At 33.4% G+C, this 18,164-nt stretch overlaps 2 protein-coding genes and 1 pseudogene across 4 annotated transcripts; 2 read left to right on the plus strand and 1 right to left on the minus strand.

Annotated features, from left to right (window-relative positions):
• Nucleotides 1–288: 288 nt before the first annotated feature.
• Nucleotides 289–3,793, minus strand: DGD2 (digalactosyl diacylglycerol deficient 2). 2 transcript variants are annotated; one of them, XM_079059741.1, is made up of 6 exons: nucleotides 3,637–3,774; nucleotides 2,754–2,962; nucleotides 2,276–2,658; nucleotides 1,570–1,836; nucleotides 1,011–1,360; nucleotides 289–928 (listed from the first exon to the last, which is right to left on the minus strand). In XM_079059741.1, the coding sequence occupies exons 3-6, from the start codon at nucleotides 2,555–2,557 to the stop codon at nucleotides 436–438; spliced, it is 1,392 nt and encodes a 463-aa protein (XP_078915867.1). In that variant the 5' UTR covers nucleotides 2,558–2,658; nucleotides 2,754–2,962; nucleotides 3,637–3,774; the 3' UTR covers nucleotides 289–435. The 2 variants fall into 2 exon arrangements, with proteins under 2 accessions (XP_078915867.1, XP_078915866.1); XM_079059740.1 differs by lacking the exon at nucleotides 2,754–2,962 and having other exon boundaries at nucleotides 3,637–3,793.
• A 5,454-nt stretch (nucleotides 3,794–9,247) lies between these two features.
• LOC145123374 (uncharacterized) lies at nucleotides 9,248–12,108 on the plus strand. 2 transcript variants are annotated; one of them, XM_079058585.1, is made up of 7 exons: nucleotides 9,248–9,482; nucleotides 10,046–10,370; nucleotides 10,953–11,046; nucleotides 11,130–11,251; nucleotides 11,395–11,553; nucleotides 11,636–11,728; nucleotides 11,857–12,108. In XM_079058585.1, exons 2-7 carry the CDS (start codon nucleotides 10,062–10,064, stop codon nucleotides 11,911–11,913), a joined length of 834 nt encoding a protein of 277 aa, XP_078914711.1. In that variant the 5' UTR covers nucleotides 9,248–9,482; nucleotides 10,046–10,061; the 3' UTR covers nucleotides 11,914–12,108. The 2 variants fall into 2 exon arrangements, with proteins under 2 accessions (XP_078914711.1, XP_078914712.1); XM_079058586.1 differs by having other exon boundaries at nucleotides 9,249–9,482; nucleotides 10,081–10,370.
• A 510-nt stretch (nucleotides 12,109–12,618) lies between these two features.
• On the plus strand, nucleotides 12,619–18,164 carry LOC145126392 (nucleoside diphosphate kinase IV, chloroplastic/mitochondrial-like; annotated as a pseudogene).

Here is an 18,164-nt window from a genome sequence, read left to right on the forward strand (position 1 = left end):
GGGGTTGAAATGCACCTTATATTGATCCTCTAAGGCATCGAGACTAAAACCAATGACACAAAAATTGCAATTTATCTTCTCACCCAACTAAAATGATAAAAAGGGTATTCATGTATTATGTATTTTGCTCAAATAAGAAATTGCCGCACTTTGCTACACCTTTTTTGAGTGGGATAAAAAAATAGCAGTTTTTTCATTTCCAATTTTGTAAGTCCAATGTTCTGTCTTGTCATGTTAGAGTCTATTAGGGCCTTAGCTTTCAAATTACATCCTAAATTGCTAATCACATTACAATCAAAAGGTCAAAAAGATAAATACAAGTTATCACACAAAGAATTGTAAATTACAAGATCACTAACAAATAACAATTCAACGAAAACGAATAAAGAGATGCAAGTCAAGAACAAACCAGCAAGACATACATAAACAACTTCATTATGCACCTTTCCAAAGGGTAAATCCGTCTTTTCTACTCGGAGTGGTCAACCCGAGCTCTTTACGTTGTTCGTCATTCGGGACAGGGCTCACAAACCCGGTCCCTACAAAATGCATAAAAGCAGATGCGTCTTCAAGATTCCTATTAAAACTCAACGATGATGTCATAAAACTGGTTTTGGAATCTGATTTTTTGGGTTTCTTTTCGGGCACCTTGTTTAGCTCAGCACAATTTAGAAATCTTGTGGTGGCTGCATCCCATGAGAGCTCATGCATTTGTGAATCGGTCAGTGGGGCAGGTTGTTCGGTCAACGCCTGACGTGTCACTTTGACGAAACTGCCCCCGTCCTTGAAGGTTCGGCAATTGGGAAACTGCTTGAAGAATTCATTCGAGACGTGATCTGCGCAAATGACGATTTTGCCCATGGCCAATGCTTCTGCTGTTGTTGTGCAGACCACGTCGGTTGTGCTTGGGTTCATGAACACTTTGTAACTGTCATACCAATCAGATTCAATAATTTAAAGAAACAAAATCACTTGTAAACAAAAAAGGGTAAAATGGTCATTTTCCTTACTCGTGAAACAAAGGGTCTGCATGATCACGTCCGGGATTAACCCTAATGGTTAGATTCAATTTCTCAGCAGCTTCTTGAATCTGAACAGAGTCTTCGCCAGTGCCAAATAAATCAACTTCAAGTCCATCAAGTTCCTTTTGATGATCACCAAGAAGCTCAAGCAGCTCCTTGTAGCCTTTACTCCACACCATTTTCCCAATAAAATATGCACCTTTTGAAAACGCCTGGTTTCCAAGTTTCTGTTCTTGTCTCTTTTTCATCCCAATTTCAAGAAATTTAGGGTTAACACCATGAACATTGCAGATAATTGATCTTGGGAGATCCTGCGTAGCACCAGATAACCGTATCACCTGCCACAAAGATTTGTGATATGTCATCAACAAACAGTCATTGTACACATAAAGTTTGTTTCTTTTCTTCCAACAAACAATTTTCAATGTGAGAGGAGTTGGGAGGAAAAAAGAAGGGAAAATACATTAAGTAAAAAATAAAACAGGCCCAAAGGCAATCAATCTATGCAAGAACATGAGAAACTATATGTTTTTCCAGTAATAATTACCTTGTGACAATATATATCGACCACCCATCTATTCATGTATTTGAGAAGAAATGCATAGGCACGTCCATTTTTCTCTCTTTTGACATACTCCAAATAATTTGTGTGAACAATTCCTATAACAAGGCGGAATTTAATCTTCCATCTTTTACCATGGTGATACCATGTTAAATGCTCGGGTTCCTCAAGAACAGCAATATCTGATTCTGAATCCGGAATGCTCTCTGTTATGTCCCCAAGAGCAAGAATGCTTCTTTTACTTCTAGAAAACTTCAAAAATCAATAAGTATTTACTCAAATTAGTTTCAAATTTAGAGTAAACTCCAAACATGGTACCCTGAGGTTTGCAATTTTCTTTGGTTTGGGTCCAAAAAGGAATCGTTTTAATAAACAGTCCTTCTTGACACGTTTCAGACTGGTTTCGGTTTTGGTCCCTGACGTTAATTCCGTCAAGTATGTATAAAATGACTATTTTACCCTTCCTGTCATTTTTACAAGGATTTAACGGACTTAAACTAATGATGTTGTTAAAGTCAGGTACCAAAACCAGAACAAAACATGCTACTAAGGACCATTTTTGAAAAAAAAAATATATATATATATATATATATATATATACACATTAAAACCAATCAGAATTGCAAACAACACGGACGATTTTTGAATTTACATGGAAAAAAGTCAAAAACAAACTCTTTGCACAATTTACCTTCCCTGGATAAAAACGTATATCAAAAGTACACAAAAGGTCGGTCCTTTTTTCAATCCATTCACGGACATATTTCTCTTGTTCTTTGGGTGTATCAAAAGTTATCTTGTCAGGGTACAGATATTCTTGATCATTCTTAGATAGCCATGGAATGACCAAAGTAACCTTTCTGTGTCCATCTTTTGCAAGATACGCAGCTCGGAATAGAGGATTAACAGACGTTCCAGTCATCCATGGAAGGCTTGCTGTGGTAAATATCGCGATATGCTCTTTTTTATCCATGTATATTCATTGACTTTATATACTATCAATAGGTTTTAGGTTCTAGATGTTGTATATAGGATTGTAGAACACGTCCAAGACTGATAAATTGCTTATTTGAACTGCATCACAGAGTAATAATCAAACAAAATCATTTATAACTTTTTGTAGCATATTCCAAAGTCCACATACAGACACAAATTTCAAAAATACTTACAGATAAGCTGGAATCATGAACAATTGTCTCACTTTACAGACATCAAATTTCAAAAGTAGGGAGAAAGTTATCGTTCTTGTATGTAACAAATGATGTGATCAAAAAACTTGTACAAATCAGTCGACATGAATTGGAAATAAAGTATAAAGAACCAGCTTTTTTCATCAGAATAACTCCTTTTGACTTAACATTTGATGGCATCAATAAATCTGATTAAAAACAGCAGTGTAAATAATAGCACTTACAAAGAAGCCTCATTTCTGTAACTTTTCATGTCTACACAACAATTAATCTCAAAAACTTCTAATAAGAGACTAATGATAAACACACGTGGATTTTTTAATTTCTAGATTCCAAAATAACAAAGTATTCTGGTTATCTCCTTTTACAGAACTGACGCTAGAGTTTCATAATAAGCATTAGGGGAACAAATTCAGGATTTATGGATCATATGGAAAACCCTAAAAACCCTTCGTTTTTGCACATAGAAACATTCCAAAACACAGAATCAATTTGAAGTTTACTTATGTTTAAGCCGGAATCATGAACCATTTGCTGATGAAACAAGATAAAGAACCATAGTCCTGATTTAAGAGCATAGAATTCCAAAATTAAAATAGGAGAAAATTTATCAGTCTGCAACAAATTGCGATCAAATATTCGAACAAATGACTCCATATGCAAATTAAAATAACGTTTTTATGCTTCAGAAAAACTCGTTCTTGCCTTTGTTTTCATGATGAACTAACATATGAGGGCACGAATAAACAATCAACCATATAAACAAAATGGAATCAAGAACAGCAGAGTAAATGAAATCAAATCGGAAAAGAAGATCCAATCATGAAAGAAACGGTCTGTTACAAGTGAGATAAAAGCGTACCTCTTACGGGAAACAAGGCATGGTTGGTAAACAAGAAAACTGTACGCAGCTTGATGAAGAAGACGAAGGAAGAAACGGGAACAATCAAACGCTTAATGAGATGTTAAAGCAAAAGATGCGAATATTCAAAATAGAATTTCCTTCCTTTTATTGAAAAAAATTGGTTAAATCAAGAATCCATAATTCTACATTATTGAGTTATATAATATAATATTATAATAACAAAAAATCGAAAAAAAATGGTTAAATCAAGAATCCACAATTCCACATTATTGAGTTATATGATATAATATTATAATAACAAAAAATCAAAAACTTGACAATGATGCATCACAAGATATTTTTTTTTAATTCATTCCTTAATATAAAAAATTAAAAGTATAATATTATACTAAACTAGGCGAATGCCCGCGCGTTGCGCAGAAACGCCTATATAGTTGAAGTCTTTACAAATATATGTTTTTTTTAAATATAACAATAACGTTGTTGTTAAATTTGATATAATAATTTTTATACTAAATTGATATAATATATTAATTATTTTGAGTTATATGATAATATATACTATATACATGTATTATAACTTCATAATCTCAATCGTTTGAATGACTTCTAACCGTGGGTTACACATGAATGAAATTAAATATAATATATGGTTTAATGTTATTTATAGTTGTTGTAATTGTTAATTAATTTTTTAAAATTTATTTGCTTAATGTTTTAATTTATATGATTATAATTATTTAAAACATCAAACATTATTTTTTAATTTTAAAGGTGACAATATAATCATTTATATAGAGTTATTTTTAACTATTGTTATTGTAAGTTATTTTAAGCTGTCTATTTGGAAACTTTTAACGATTATAAAAATATCTTTAGGAAATATTTTAGTTAAATTGAGATTACAATTTAGTTTTTGCATTTATCACTACAATTTATAATTTTTTTAACTATTTACAAAATATTCTTTGGTTTTTAATTGGAACTGAAGTTTATATTTAAGTTAACATTGTAATGCGCAGAAACACCTATATAGTTGAAGTTTTTACAAATATATGTTTTTTTATATATAATAATAACGTTGTTGTTAAATTTGATATAATAATTCATAGACTAAATTGATATAATATATTGATTATTTTGAATTATATGGTAATATATACATCTATTATAACTTCATAATCTCAATCGTTTGAATGACTTCTACCTGCGAGTTACATATGAATAAAATTAAATATAATATATGGTTTAATGTTATTTATAGTTGTTGTTATTGTTAACTAATTTTTTAAAGTTTATTTGCTTAATGTTTTAATTTCTATCATTATAATGATTTAAAACATCAAACATTATGTTTTGATTTTAAAGGTAACAATATAATCATTTATATAGAGTTAATTTTAACTATTGTTATTGTAAGTTAGTTTAAGCTACTTATTTGAAAATTTTTAACGATTATAAAAGTATGTGTAGGAAATATTTTAGTTAAATTGAGATTACAATTTAGTTTTTGCATTTATCACTATAATTTATCGCTTTTAACTATTTAAAAAATATTCGTTGGTTTTTTTAAGTGGAACTGAAATTTATATTTAAGTTGACATTGTAACGTTATATTTAAGTTAACAATTTAAGTATTTTGTCCAAACTGTTCAAAAGTTGTAGCTTTAAACTGATAATGGTTTACATATAACAACATATTAAATTTAATAAATTAAGTATAATATGTTAAAAGTTAAAGACATAACTTTATAAGTAGAAGTAAATATATTATTTTAAAATTGAAATTTAGTTTATTTATGATTACAGTTTAGGTTTGATATTTATTTAACCTTTATTAACCAACTTATAAACATTATTAGAAAGACACTATAATTTATCGCTTTTAACTATTTACAAAGTATTCTTTGGGTTGTTTAAGTTAAACTAAAATTTATATTTAAGTTAACCCTATAATGTTATATTTAAATTAATAATTTAAGTATTTTATACAAATTGTTCCAAATATTATTTTAATATTAAAATTTAATTTATATATGATTATACTTTAGGTTTGATATTTATTTAACATAATTAACCAAACTATAATTATTATTAGAAGGAAATTGAAAAGTCATGAGAGTTTCAAATGAATGTGGTGAAAGGAAAAATACATGGAAGTTTCAAATGAATGTGGTGAAAGAAAAAATGCTTCCTTTATAAGTATATAATGATATAATGATAAACAAAAAGATGGTATATAAATAAATACAATTATATTGCTATTTTATATATTTAAGTGTTTATCTATTTATTTGCTAAATTTAAATCGAAAAGAAATCGTGTTAATATTTGAGTTTTTAATTATAGCTCATAATATGTGTGTGATTGAATAACACGGAGAGGTCAATTCAAGTAAAAAAGAAAAACTGTTCACGAGCTCGTTGATGTTTAATTTTGTCAAAGATTATATCCGGCTTTAAACGAGCCAAAGTGATAAACAACTAAATGGAAGAGTTTTTTTTTTCCTTTTTTTTTTAATCAAAATCTTCGTCTATTAAAATGTTGTATACATGATAACAATTATGATGAATCTTATGGGGTGTTTGGCTTAGCTTTTCACAGTCCAAAAGTCCTTTTTGGAAAAGTTACAAAAAATCAGGATTTCCTGACTTTTCCAAAAAGTTCATTTTCCTTGTATAAAAACTCCAAAAATAACTTTTAAAACTAGTTTTGCCAAACATTTTTTGCTTTTTTTCTTTTCCAAAAAGGACTTTTGGGCTGTGAAAAGCTAAGCCAAACACCCCCTTAATCCAATTTGTTTTATTCAAAGTACATTTTATTATCGTGTATCGTTTTCTTATTTATCATTGTATTTATCTTTCCATTCATTATATGGATTACCATAAGTATTGTATATTTACTCTGTTTTATGGTATATATATAATACATACGGTAATACATATAATGAAGGGAAAATAAATATAAAAAATAAATACAATGATAAACAAGGAACCGATAAGATAATAGATTCTAATACATTTTATTAATATTTACTGGTTATATTTTAGAGTTAATTTTTAAAAAATGCCTACAATGTTTAGGATTTTTCTATTTAAACCAAAAGTATATTTTACCAATAAAAAACAACAATTTTTCTAATTTTATTTTTTATTTTCTTGGATTTGCAGTTTTCTAGATTACCTTGTGGTAATAATATAATGATTTTTTTTCTTAAAAAACATCGTATTCCCCTAACTTTTACCGAATGACCAAAAGGTTTGAAAAACAAAAATTACATGCCCGTGTAACATTCTGTAATGTTCATAAGTGATTTTTAAAGTTTGATTTCTTAGCCTTTGACCTCCAATTGTTTCCAAAACTTCCATATAGGGTTAAAACAAGCAACATAAGACTAAGAAAGTTGGGTCCTGTGAAAGATATTTTAGTCATTTTTATCTTTTTGAGCATATCATTAGCTGGTGATTAAGAGATCATTTGAGCATAGAAGCAATATAAATTAGAATCACAATATATTGAGGTGAGTATTATCGAATACATGTCCCTCATACAAAGCTAAAAATGATTTTTCGACTTCAACTTATTTAAATGTGTTACACTTTTGTGCTATGTCTTATATTATATTTACATTTATATGTATTTATGGAAATGTGTTTTATAAAAGAATAATGATTAAGAGTAACCGACATAAATTTTGAAAAGCTTTCCATATTTTGATTGTGCATTTATATAATTTGGTCTAAAGATTAGTGTATGTCCTACAACTCCATTGCAAAAGAGAACCAAAGATAATAACGAGAACGTGTGAAAAAAGAACTAAGAGATAGACAAAGATTAATGATAGAAGCATAATACATTGTACCTTCTATTTGTGAAATTTTTATGATTGTTATCTACCAAAGGGTTTTCAAAAGAAAAGGATAAAGAGTTATGTTTTGGACAAGATTCAATAAAGAGTTTTATGGTTTAAGACGTTTTACTTACGATTAAGGATGTGTTTAAGATTTTAGGGTCAAGCGTTTAAATGGAAAAAATGATATTTATACTTCAAATGTTTTAAGAGTATTATTACTTAAGAGTTCAAAAGATTTACAATGTTTTATGATTAAAGGACGTTTAAAGATTTAAAATATTTTTAAGATATAAGGTGTTTTAAATAGCTTGACCACTTTAAATATTTATGATGTTTGAAAGAGTATGATTGAGTTAAAGGTTATTCGATTTCAAAGTCTAAAGATTTAAAAGTTTTCAAACTATTTTTGGAATTTCTTATTGGTCAAGGGATTATGTTAATTCCTTTTGACTTTAAAGATGTGAAATTCTGTTATTATTCACTAGGCGTTCACAATGCCTAACAGATATTTTGATATGTATTCATGTAACTTAGTGATTGGAGTCGTCAAAGAAACTTGGAGATTTAAGAAGGTGACATTTATGTAGTGGACTAGTGGTATGCTTAGCTTATGTTATGATAAGATGATTGTTACCTTCTTTCAAGCTTATTAATGATAAATCTTTTGAAAAGAAACACTATAAGATAGTTTTCCATAAAAATGATATTTTTTTTTATAAAATGAATTTCAAATGAATATATATTGATAAATTGAATATTGGTGTTTCAGTTTGAATTTCATAATAAAATAGTAAGAAATTTGAAAATTTAATGATATTTATAATAGGTACAAGTTTACTTAAATACAATGATTCATTGAAAAGAGAAGCTCAAACATAACATTTCTTTAGGTGAAAAGAGAAGCTCAAACATAACCTTTCTTTAGGTGACTTAAGTAAACATGTTTTTTTATGGAAAAAAGATCCACAATAAAGTAAACACAAAAATTAGAGATACGTAAGGTTTTTTTATATGGGAAGTGATATTTTCACTTAATAAATTGATTCATCCACTTGAAATATATGTTTACCAACTTGTACGATAACCACAAATGTTTTGTACTTCATGTGGATGAATGAATTTATTAAATGGAAATATCAACTTCTATTTTTTTTTATCCCTTTGACAATTAAATGATACAATGCTAAGAAAATAAGATTTTTGAATCCTTTGATCATTTAGTAAATTTGGGGATCTGTGAGATTTCTTTTAGAAAAAAAAAGATTTTATAACATGTGTCTAAGAGTATTCATTAAAAAAACATTAACTATATAAAATCTTGACATAATTAAATATGAAATGCATTAATTATAAAAAATATATTTTTCATAATTAATTAATGCATCTTATATTTAATTAATAATATTTCTTATAATTATGCCGTTCTGAAAAAAAAAATTCTTATAATTAATGTTTAAGGAATATATTCGAAAATAAAAAAAAACTTTCATGTGACTGGTAGATAATCTTAAACTACAAATCAACGAAAATAATTAATATAAAATATTTGGTAAATTAACCTATTTTTTTAATCAAATCTGATTTGTTTTGCTCAGTTTTGATTGGCAGATTTTAGTTTAAGAGAAATTAAAAAAATATATATATTTTTATTTCTGTGTATGATAAAATTAACACCATTCCATTATTAGAAATATAAATAGGAAGAAATTAAATTAAATTTCTCTTATTTTAATGGATATTTTCGATTTAATCACTCGCATCAAAGCTTGAATTTTTCTCAAAGATGGATTCCTCAAGCTCAGTATTTCACCTCTTTTGAAGCCTACTTTAACCCCATTTCTATCGAACCTCAAATCATACTACAATATAAGGCCCCACATGAACAATAAACTTCTGTTACCACAAATTCTTTGATTCAAATCATTCAAAACCTTCGTAGATGGTCGAAACGTCTCGTCGCAAACTATAGATACACCCGAAATTTTTTCAGGTAAATGATTGATTCGTTACCTTCTTGCTCACTGTTTTATATGGATTTTACACATAGTTAGACACTGCGGTGTCGGTTTGTTGTTCATTTAACTGATTGAACTGATAAATCGGATGAAAGTCGTTGTTGTTATTGATGAGATTCATTGATGAACATATTGATCTTGTTTTGAGTTGGGCATCATTTTATTAGTGGAATTGCATGGTATTTGATTTGGATTTAGCTAACTATTGAGTAATACAAGTATTAGATACGTTCACAATAGATTGGCCTGTTAGGGCTCCTATCATTGAGAGAGAATTAGGGATAGTAACTTCACACCCCTTTTAATTGGTATAAGAAGAGATACGGTAATTGCTTATTACTACAAATTCAATGAGTTTTTGGTCATAGATTTGAATTATCGGATTTTGAGATGGCAGACACTTTCATCGAATACTGTATCATTAAGGAATACATTCATTGAAGTACATAGATAATTGGTGGATTGTGAGCATCCATAAAAGAACATAAGTGATAAGTCTTTGTATCAATTGGTGGCTAACACCATCTACAATATTTAGATTCTTGGCTTGAAGGATGTTCTTGGGTCATACAGATGGGCTGCCAAGAGTGGGGTCTTCAAAGGAATTATCACTTGCTGACCCTGTGTCTGAACTGGATGGGGATGTATCATGGGAGATACTATATTCTGCCTCTTTTGAAGAATTTGCTTCAAGTATTGTAATGTATGACACTATTATATGGATTTCCATATCATTGATCTTGGTTTTAGCTTGGGGAGTTGGTGTCATCATGCTGCTCTATCTTCCCATGAGATTTTATGTGCTCTCTAAAGACATATCTTCACGACAACTCTATGTTACTCCTTCTGAAGTAGTTTACAAGGTACTTTGAAAAGTTACACTCCAAATTTCAGATTTTCATCTAGGCTTGTTAATGCAAAAAATAACCACGCACTTTCATTTATTTGGTTATCATAGCCTTGTACTTTGAAGTAGTTTACAACGAGCTTTCATGTATTTGTTTATTATAGCATCCTACTTTCATTTATTCCTATTAAAGCATTTTACTTTGAAGTATTATACAACGTGTTTTAATTGATTTGTTTATTATAATATCCTACTTTCATTTTGCTGATTTGTTTATTATTGAATTCTACTTTCATCCAAATACAAAGCAATTTTCACTGCTGCAATCGGGTATACTTCTCATAGTATAATAAATTTATTTATAATATCCTAACAATAAGAAAATTTGAAAGTACAATATTATAACTTAGTAGATTTCTCAAAGTACGTTGTCTTATGAAGAAAGCAACTAAAAGTGCAAAGATGTGATCGAAAATAATAAAAGTCGGATGCTATAATATACAAAAAAAAGTAAGTTGGTCTGTTTTTGCAAGTAAGCCTTTGATTTATATGGAGGCTAGATAGATGTTAAGGAGAGTTTTGGTTTTAATTTTTAAAGGTGTCAAGACCATCGTTTATACCTTTTTGGGGGGTTGTAAATTCTGAAAGGCGAATACCTCTTGCTCGAGCAATAGATATCATTATTGAACAAGGTATTAGTATTACATTACCCTAAACTCTCATCTCACTTGTTTTATGACTTATTCAACATGGCAATTATGTAATTTCTTACTAGGTTGCTTGCAAGCCATGTTTGGAATCCATACCTTTAGACTCGAAAGTGTAGCACAAGGGAAAGTTGCTTATGTTGATGAATTACAAATTCAAGGTGTTTCTAATCCTCAACTTTTAAGAAAGGTAAATGCTTTTTTTTCCCATTAAGTGGCTGAATAGGTAGCACGATGTCTGTCTTGGTGAGAGAGATTAAATGACCATTTTACCCTTACTTTTCTGAAAAAAGTATATCATTTTAGAAGTTGAATTAATGCCATGGTTTTTAGGTGATAGTAAAAGAAGCTTCAAAGGTTATACAAATACAAGATGTTGGTACTGGTAGGAGTTGGAGACATGGTAGTGAACCACAAACTCCAGCTCAGATGAGATCCAGATCTTTTACAGATGGATCAAATTTTTTAAGATCAGCATCAAGAAATTGGAAGGTAATCAATCCACTAATCATGTAATTTTATAGTGTTTAAAAACCAATTAATATTTGTTTTTTTTTTTTTTGCCACTTGGAAGAATTCACCTCGACCTCCTTTACAAGAACAGAGAGGGTTGAATCATACAGATGTCATAATAAACAAAATGGTCCAACTCAGCAAATCCATCAAGGTACCTTTTTTTATTTAACCTTCTAAAGAAAATAGTAATAATAGTATATTTGTACACAAATAAATGACTTGAAACAAAAACAAATTTGGTAATGTTATTGTTGGTTTGTTTTGGCTCTAAATTACCAGAAACTGGAGGGGATTGTAGAAAAGACTCAAGCTACCCATGATTATGAAAGCAGATAGGCGAAAGATTGGAGAAATAGAAAACGGGTTTCTTGTAAATTCTAGGGCTCAGATTTTTTGGAAGGGTTGGTAGAGCTTAGAATTAAACTTGATGATGTATGATTCATTTACGATGAAATAAAAGAATTAGATCTATTGGGAAAAGGGAGTCTCTTTGTTTTACTTTGATGATTTATAATTCAACATTTTATTTAATTTGATGGTGTATAATTAGATCTATTTGAATCAATGCTCTTAAAATTTCTTTCTTTATAAATATGTATTTATGTTTATTGAATTCTTCAATCATCTACCCTTCTTAATAAAAAAAGAGTAGTTACTATGCCACATGTCATTTTCTTATAATTTTGTTTTTTCTTTCTCCTGTTCTCTAAAAAAGACATGTGTAATTTTCAACAATTTTACTTGCAAATTTAAATAAAATTCGTAATCCTTAACTAATTGGGATTGATCGTAATCCCTCAAAATCAGTCTGTTTGACAATTATCGGATTCTATTCAAATTCAAAACTTAAATCAATCCATAAATCTACCTTATTGCACTCCTTTAACATATGTTTGCAGAGTGCAAATCACTTTGAATATGAAGGAAATAAAATACGAAAAATTGGAAGAAGATCTTCAAGAGTGTCGACATTTTGAAGTACAATACTATTCATAAGAAAGTATTGGTGCGATCGTAGTATTATTTCTTCTACTATGCTAATTACGTTCTGGAAATTACACTATCACCGATTTCACAAACACTTCAAACAAATGGATTGCCGGAGCACTTGCACTTCCTGCTGCAGATTCAAACTAGCTTTCAGATTCCATGATTCTTAATTTCTTATGATCTTATTCTCTTCCTTGTAGAGGTTATTGATATGTGTAATTTCATTACAGCATACATGCTTCAGGACCAAGAGGCATAGGTAGCACAGGTATTCGACTAAATGCCATTATCATTTTCTGTGATTTTATCTTAACAAACGATTACTTCTCTTTCCAAAGATGGAGCGAACCTTCATTGTGATAAAGCCTGATGGTGTGCAAAGAGGACTGGTAATTTACTACTTTAACCCTCAATCCCTCATACTTGTCAATGCACCGATCATTTGAGCTTTAATTCTTTTCCAGATTTCAGAGATTATCAGTCACTCATGAGTCTCACCATTTATTTTTATTTATTGTGATAGTCTACCTTCCTGTATTTTGTCTATTCTCTAAGGGGTGTTCTTGTAATTATTTCTTTGTATATAAAGATCAGATCTCCTGCCCTTTTCTGGCATGGAGAGTTTCACTCTCATGGTATCATACGCCTAAGATCCTACCCTTTCTTCTTCCCTAAACAATGGTGTCGTCTTCCTCTTCTTCTTCCACAATAACCTTCCTTCCCATGAACACCCTTATGTATCTAATCACCATTCGCCTCTCTCCTTCAAACTACCTGTTATGGAAGAGCCAATTAACTCCTATTCTCACCCATCAGAATCTGTTGGGTCACGTTGATGGCACCTCTGCTGCCCCCCTAAACAATGGTGTCGTCTTCCTCTTCTTCTTCCACAGAAACCTTCCTTCCCATGAACACCCTTATGCATCTAATCACCATTCGCCTCTCTCCTTCAAACTACCTGTCAGGGAAGAGCCAATTAACTCCTATTCTCACCCATCAGAATTTGTTGGGTCACGTTGATGGCACCTTTGCTGCCCCGCCCACAGAAGTTCTTGTTGACAATAAGCCCTCGCCAAACCCGGCGTTTGCGGCCTGGCTTGCTGCTGATCAGCGCGCTGTTATCATTCTTCATGCCTCTCTTACCGAGGAGGCTTTCTCTGAAATCGTTGGTCTTGATACCGCTCAACAAATTTGGGTAGCCCTTGAGTCTACCTTCAACAACTCCTCTGTTGAATGTATTCAAAACCTCCGTGATCAGCTTCGCCAATTTTCTAAAGAAGCATCTACTATTACCGAGTATGGCCGTAAATTCAAGACAATCTGTGATCAATTATCGGCGCTTGGTCATCCTGTGGAGGAATCTGACAAGATTCATTGGTTTTTGTGTGGTCTTGGCAGTTCATTTGAGTCTTTTTCAACAGCTACTCGAGCCTCTCGCACCCCCCTTCTTTTTCGTGATCTCCTTGCACAGGCTGAAGGGCACGAGTTATTTCTCAAATCACTTCATGGGTCTGCTGCTCCAACTGTTGCGCTCACTGCCCAATCTCGTGAAAATTCTGCTACTAGGGGCCGTGGGGGTCGGTCCTCTCGGGGTGGTCGGGGACGCGGTCTCCGTTCTCCTCACTGTCAATTGTGTCGCATGAATGGCCATTATGTCAATGTGTGTCCTCGGCTTGCTACTTATGCTACCCATCCTCCCACCTCTGATTATCAACTTGCCAAAGCGTTTCATGCTCAATATCATGTTTCTTCTGCTGGACCTGATTGGTATGTTGACTCCGCTACGACTGATCATATGACCTCTTCATCCACATCAGTGACTCATGCCGCACCATATTCAGGCCCCAATCAAGTTATCTTTGGGAATGGTCAGGTTCTTCCCATATCACATATTGGGCACTCCTCCTTTAATAATACTATCCGCCTTCGGGATGTCTTGGTTATTCCCAAGATTACTAAAAATCTTTTATCTGTTAGCAACTTAACCACTGATAATAATCTGAATGTTTTGTTTTCTCAACCATATTTCTACATTCAGGATAGGACAACGCGTCAAGTTCTCGCGCAAGGTCGGTGTGATCGTGGCTTGTATGTTCTCTCTACTAGTCCTCAGGCTCTTTTTGTATCCACCAAGTCGAAGTTGAAAGCGTCTTCTGAATTATGGCACTCTCGATTAGGACATGTGTCCTTTGACACCATTTTACTTTTAAATAAACAGGGTCGCTTATCGGTTACCTCTATTTTACCAAAACCGGTTGTGTGCTCTCTTTGTCAATTGGCTAAAGCACACCGCTTACCTTTTGTTATTAATGAAAAACGGTCATTACATGTGTTGGACTTGGTGAATTGTGATTTGTGGGGACCATCTCCCGAATGTTCTGTTGATGCTTACCGATATTTGTTGCTTTTGTTGATGATCATTCCCGATTCACGTGGTTTTACCCTCTTCAAACCAAATCTGGCTTCCATGCAATATTGGATGTATTTCTCAAGTTTGTTCAAACCCAGTTCTCACGCAAAGTCAAGGTTTTTCAAACAGATGGTGGCACTGAATTCTTAAATCACCACGTTCGCACACTACTTGAAAATAATGGAACATTTCACCGGGTTTCTTGTCCATATACTCCTCAACAAAATGCTCGTGTCGAACGCAAACACCGACATATTGTTGAAACAGGGCTTGCAATGTTATTCAATGCTCACATTCCTCCATCATATTGGGTTCATACATTTAGTACTGCGATTTATATAATCAATCGTCTACCTACTTCAATGTTGGATAATAAATCTCCGTTCGAGCTTGTTTTTCATCGGGCGCCAACTTATGACCACTTTCGGCCTTTTGGATGTCGTATTTTCCCTTACTTACGTGACTATGCGGATCATAAACTATCTCCGCGAAGCCTTCCGTGCATTTTTCTGGGTTACTGCTCGCGTTATAAGGGTTATCAATGTCTTGATCTGGTGTCGTCCCGCATTTATATTACCCGACATGCCAAGGTTGATGAGCAGTGCTTCCCGCTTTCTGATGCTACGTCTGGAACTCCAACAACAATGTTAAGTTTGACATCTTTTTTGGATGATCCCTCATGCTCACCAGTTACTCCAACTGTTTCGTCTGTTCCGGCCTGTTCTTCACCATTGCGTGCTTATGGTCTTTGTGATGACATGTCGTGCTCACCCTTTGAACCTTCATTCGTCAGTCCGGATTCCTCAGTTGATTCGGTGTCTCCATTAACTCCGAACCAACCCCAGCCTAATCCATCTTCAGCACCGGTTTCACCTATTGCTCCTTCAGCGCCGGTCTCACCTGTTGGTCCTTCAGCGTCAGTCTCACCTTCAACATCGACTTCTCCCTCCGCGTCGACCTCGCCTGTTGTTGCAGCTCCCGACTTCACCTGTTGTTGTCGTTCCGGCTTCAAATGTTGGACACCCAATGATCACTAGAGCCAAGGCTGGCATTTTTAAACCAAAACATCGGGTCGATTTGGCTCACACATCTGCATATGCCCTTTATTCAGCGTTGTTTGCTTCCACTGATCCAAAAGGGTTCAAGTCCGCTGCCAAACACCCCCACTGGGTGACTACCATGCATCAGGAAATATAGGCGCTCCACCAGAATAATACATGGACATTGGTCCCCCGACCCGAACATCATAACATAGTGGGTTGTTCAGGACCAAATATAATGTTGATGGTTCGATTGAAAGACACAAGGGTCGTCTCGTTGCTCAGGGATTCAGTCAAGTTCCAGGGCTTGATTATTCTCAAACCTTCAGTCCGGTGGTTAAGGCCTCAAGTGTGCGTATTGTTCCATCATTGGTTGTTCTTAATAACTGGAAACTTCACCAGCTTGATGTTAACAATGCTTTCCTTAATGGTGAGCTATCTGAGCTCGTGTACATGGAACAACCTCCTGGCTTTCAGGATGCTACTTTTCCTCATCATGTGTGTCGTCTCAACAAAGCTCTATACGGTCTTAAACAGGCTCCGCGGGCTTGGTTTCATCGGCTCAGCACCTTTCTTGTTACCAGCGGGTTTGTGTGCAGTAAGGCAGATACTTCCTTGTTTGTGTTCAAACGGGGTTCGTGCATTTTGTACTTACTTGTCTACGTAGATGATTTAATTTTGACAGGAAATGACGATAAGGTCCTCAAGTCTTTTGTCACCAAGTTACATGCTGAGTTTGCCATCAAGGATCCCGGGCGCCTTAATTTCTTCCTTGGACTTGAAGTCATATATACTGATAATGGCTTGTTTCTCAGCCAATCCAAATATGCTCATGACATTCTCCAACGAGCAAACCTCCTTGATGCCAAACCAGCTACCACCCCACTTGCTTCCAATGCCGCTTTTGTCACTAGTGGTGAGCTATTTGATGATCCAACCCACTATTGGTCACTTGTGGTTGCCGTACAATACTTGACAATCACTCGTCCTAATATTTCTTATGCAGTCAACCAAGTTAGTCAGTTTCTACATGCTCCTACACGCTGTCACTTTCATAGTCTTAAGCGTATTCTCCGCTACGTTAAGGGTGCCTTGTCCTTTGGTCTCACTTTTTCGCGTCATCCCACCACCTCCCTTCTTGGTTATTCTAATGCGGATTGGGTTCTACTTATGGCTACTTTATTTTCCTAGGCGACAATCTTGTCTCGTGGAGTGCGAAGAAACAACCTACCGTCTCTCGGTCTAGATGTGAATCTAAGTATCGGGCCATGCATGGCCAACACCGCTGCGGAGATAATTTGGATCACTCACTTATTAAGAGAGTTACATGCTCTACCTCCGGATCGTCCTACACTCTTGTGTGACAACAAAAATGCCTTATTTCTCACACAAAATCCGGTCTCTCACAAACGAGCTAAGCACATAGAACTGGATTATCGTTTTATTCCTGAGCTTGTTTCTTCTGGGAAACTCCACACTACGTTTGTTCCTACCAAGCTCCATGTGGCTGATATATTTACAAAGATTCTTCCTAGACATCAATTCGAGTTCTTTCGGGACATGTTGTGCATCAGACCGCCACCGTTTCGCTTGAAGGGGATATCAGTCACTCTTGAGTCTCACCATTTGTTTTTTTTATTGTGATGGTTTACCTTCCTGTATTTTGTCTATTATCTAAGGGGTGTTCTTTTAATTATTTCTTTGTATATAAAGATCAGATCTCCTGCCCTTTTATGGCATGGAGAGTTTCACTCTCAGAGATTATAGCTAGATTTGAACGTAAAGGCTTCAAACTTGTAGCTATTAAACTTGTGGTACCTTCAAAGGCGTTTGTTGGGAAGCATTATCATGATCTTAAGGATCGTCCATTCTTCAATGGCTTGTGCAACTTCCTCAGCTCGAGGCCTGTTCTTGAAATGGTTGGAACTTAGAACTTATTAAAATAGTTATTGTTTTGGCATGAGAATTGTGAGGAAACAAGGAATTTTAATTACGCCATTGTTGTTGATTTATATATGCAGGTTTGGGAAGGAGAAGGTGTGATTAGATATGGAAGGAAGCTTATTGGAGCCACGGATCCATCCAAATCAGAGCCTGGAACCATCATAGGTGATTTGGCCATTGTTGTTGGAAGGTACTGTTTCTAA

The sequence above is a fragment of the Lactuca virosa genome, chromosome 7 (assembly GCF_052849685.1).
Source record: "Lactuca virosa cultivar CGN04683 chromosome 7, Lactuca_virosa_CGN04683_v6, whole genome shotgun sequence".
NCBI lineage: Eukaryota > Viridiplantae > Streptophyta > Magnoliopsida > Asterales > Asteraceae > Lactuca > Lactuca virosa.

Coding starts and splice junctions, on each gene's coding strand:
- DGD2 (XM_079059740.1), bottom strand. CDS start 2,557: ATGGATAAAAAAGAGCATATCGCGATATTTACCACAGCAAGCCTTCCA. Junction 1,837..2,275: donor TACGTTTTTATCCAGGGAAG/GTAAATTGTGCA, acceptor TGATTTTTGAAG/TTTTCTAGAAGTAAAAGAAG. Junction 929..1,010: donor GCAGACCCTTTGTTTCACGA/GTAAGGAAAATG, acceptor TTGGTATGACAG/TTACAAAGTGTTCATGAACC.
- LOC145123374 (XM_079058585.1), top strand. CDS start 10,062: ATGTTCTTGGGTCATACAGATGGGCTGCCAAGAGTGGGGTCTTCAAAG. Junction 11,252..11,394: donor ATCCTCAACTTTTAAGAAAG/GTAAATGCTTTT, acceptor CATGGTTTTTAG/GTGATAGTAAAAGAAGCTTC. Junction 11,554..11,635: donor CAGCATCAAGAAATTGGAAG/GTAATCAATCCA, acceptor GCCACTTGGAAG/AATTCACCTCGACCTCCTTT.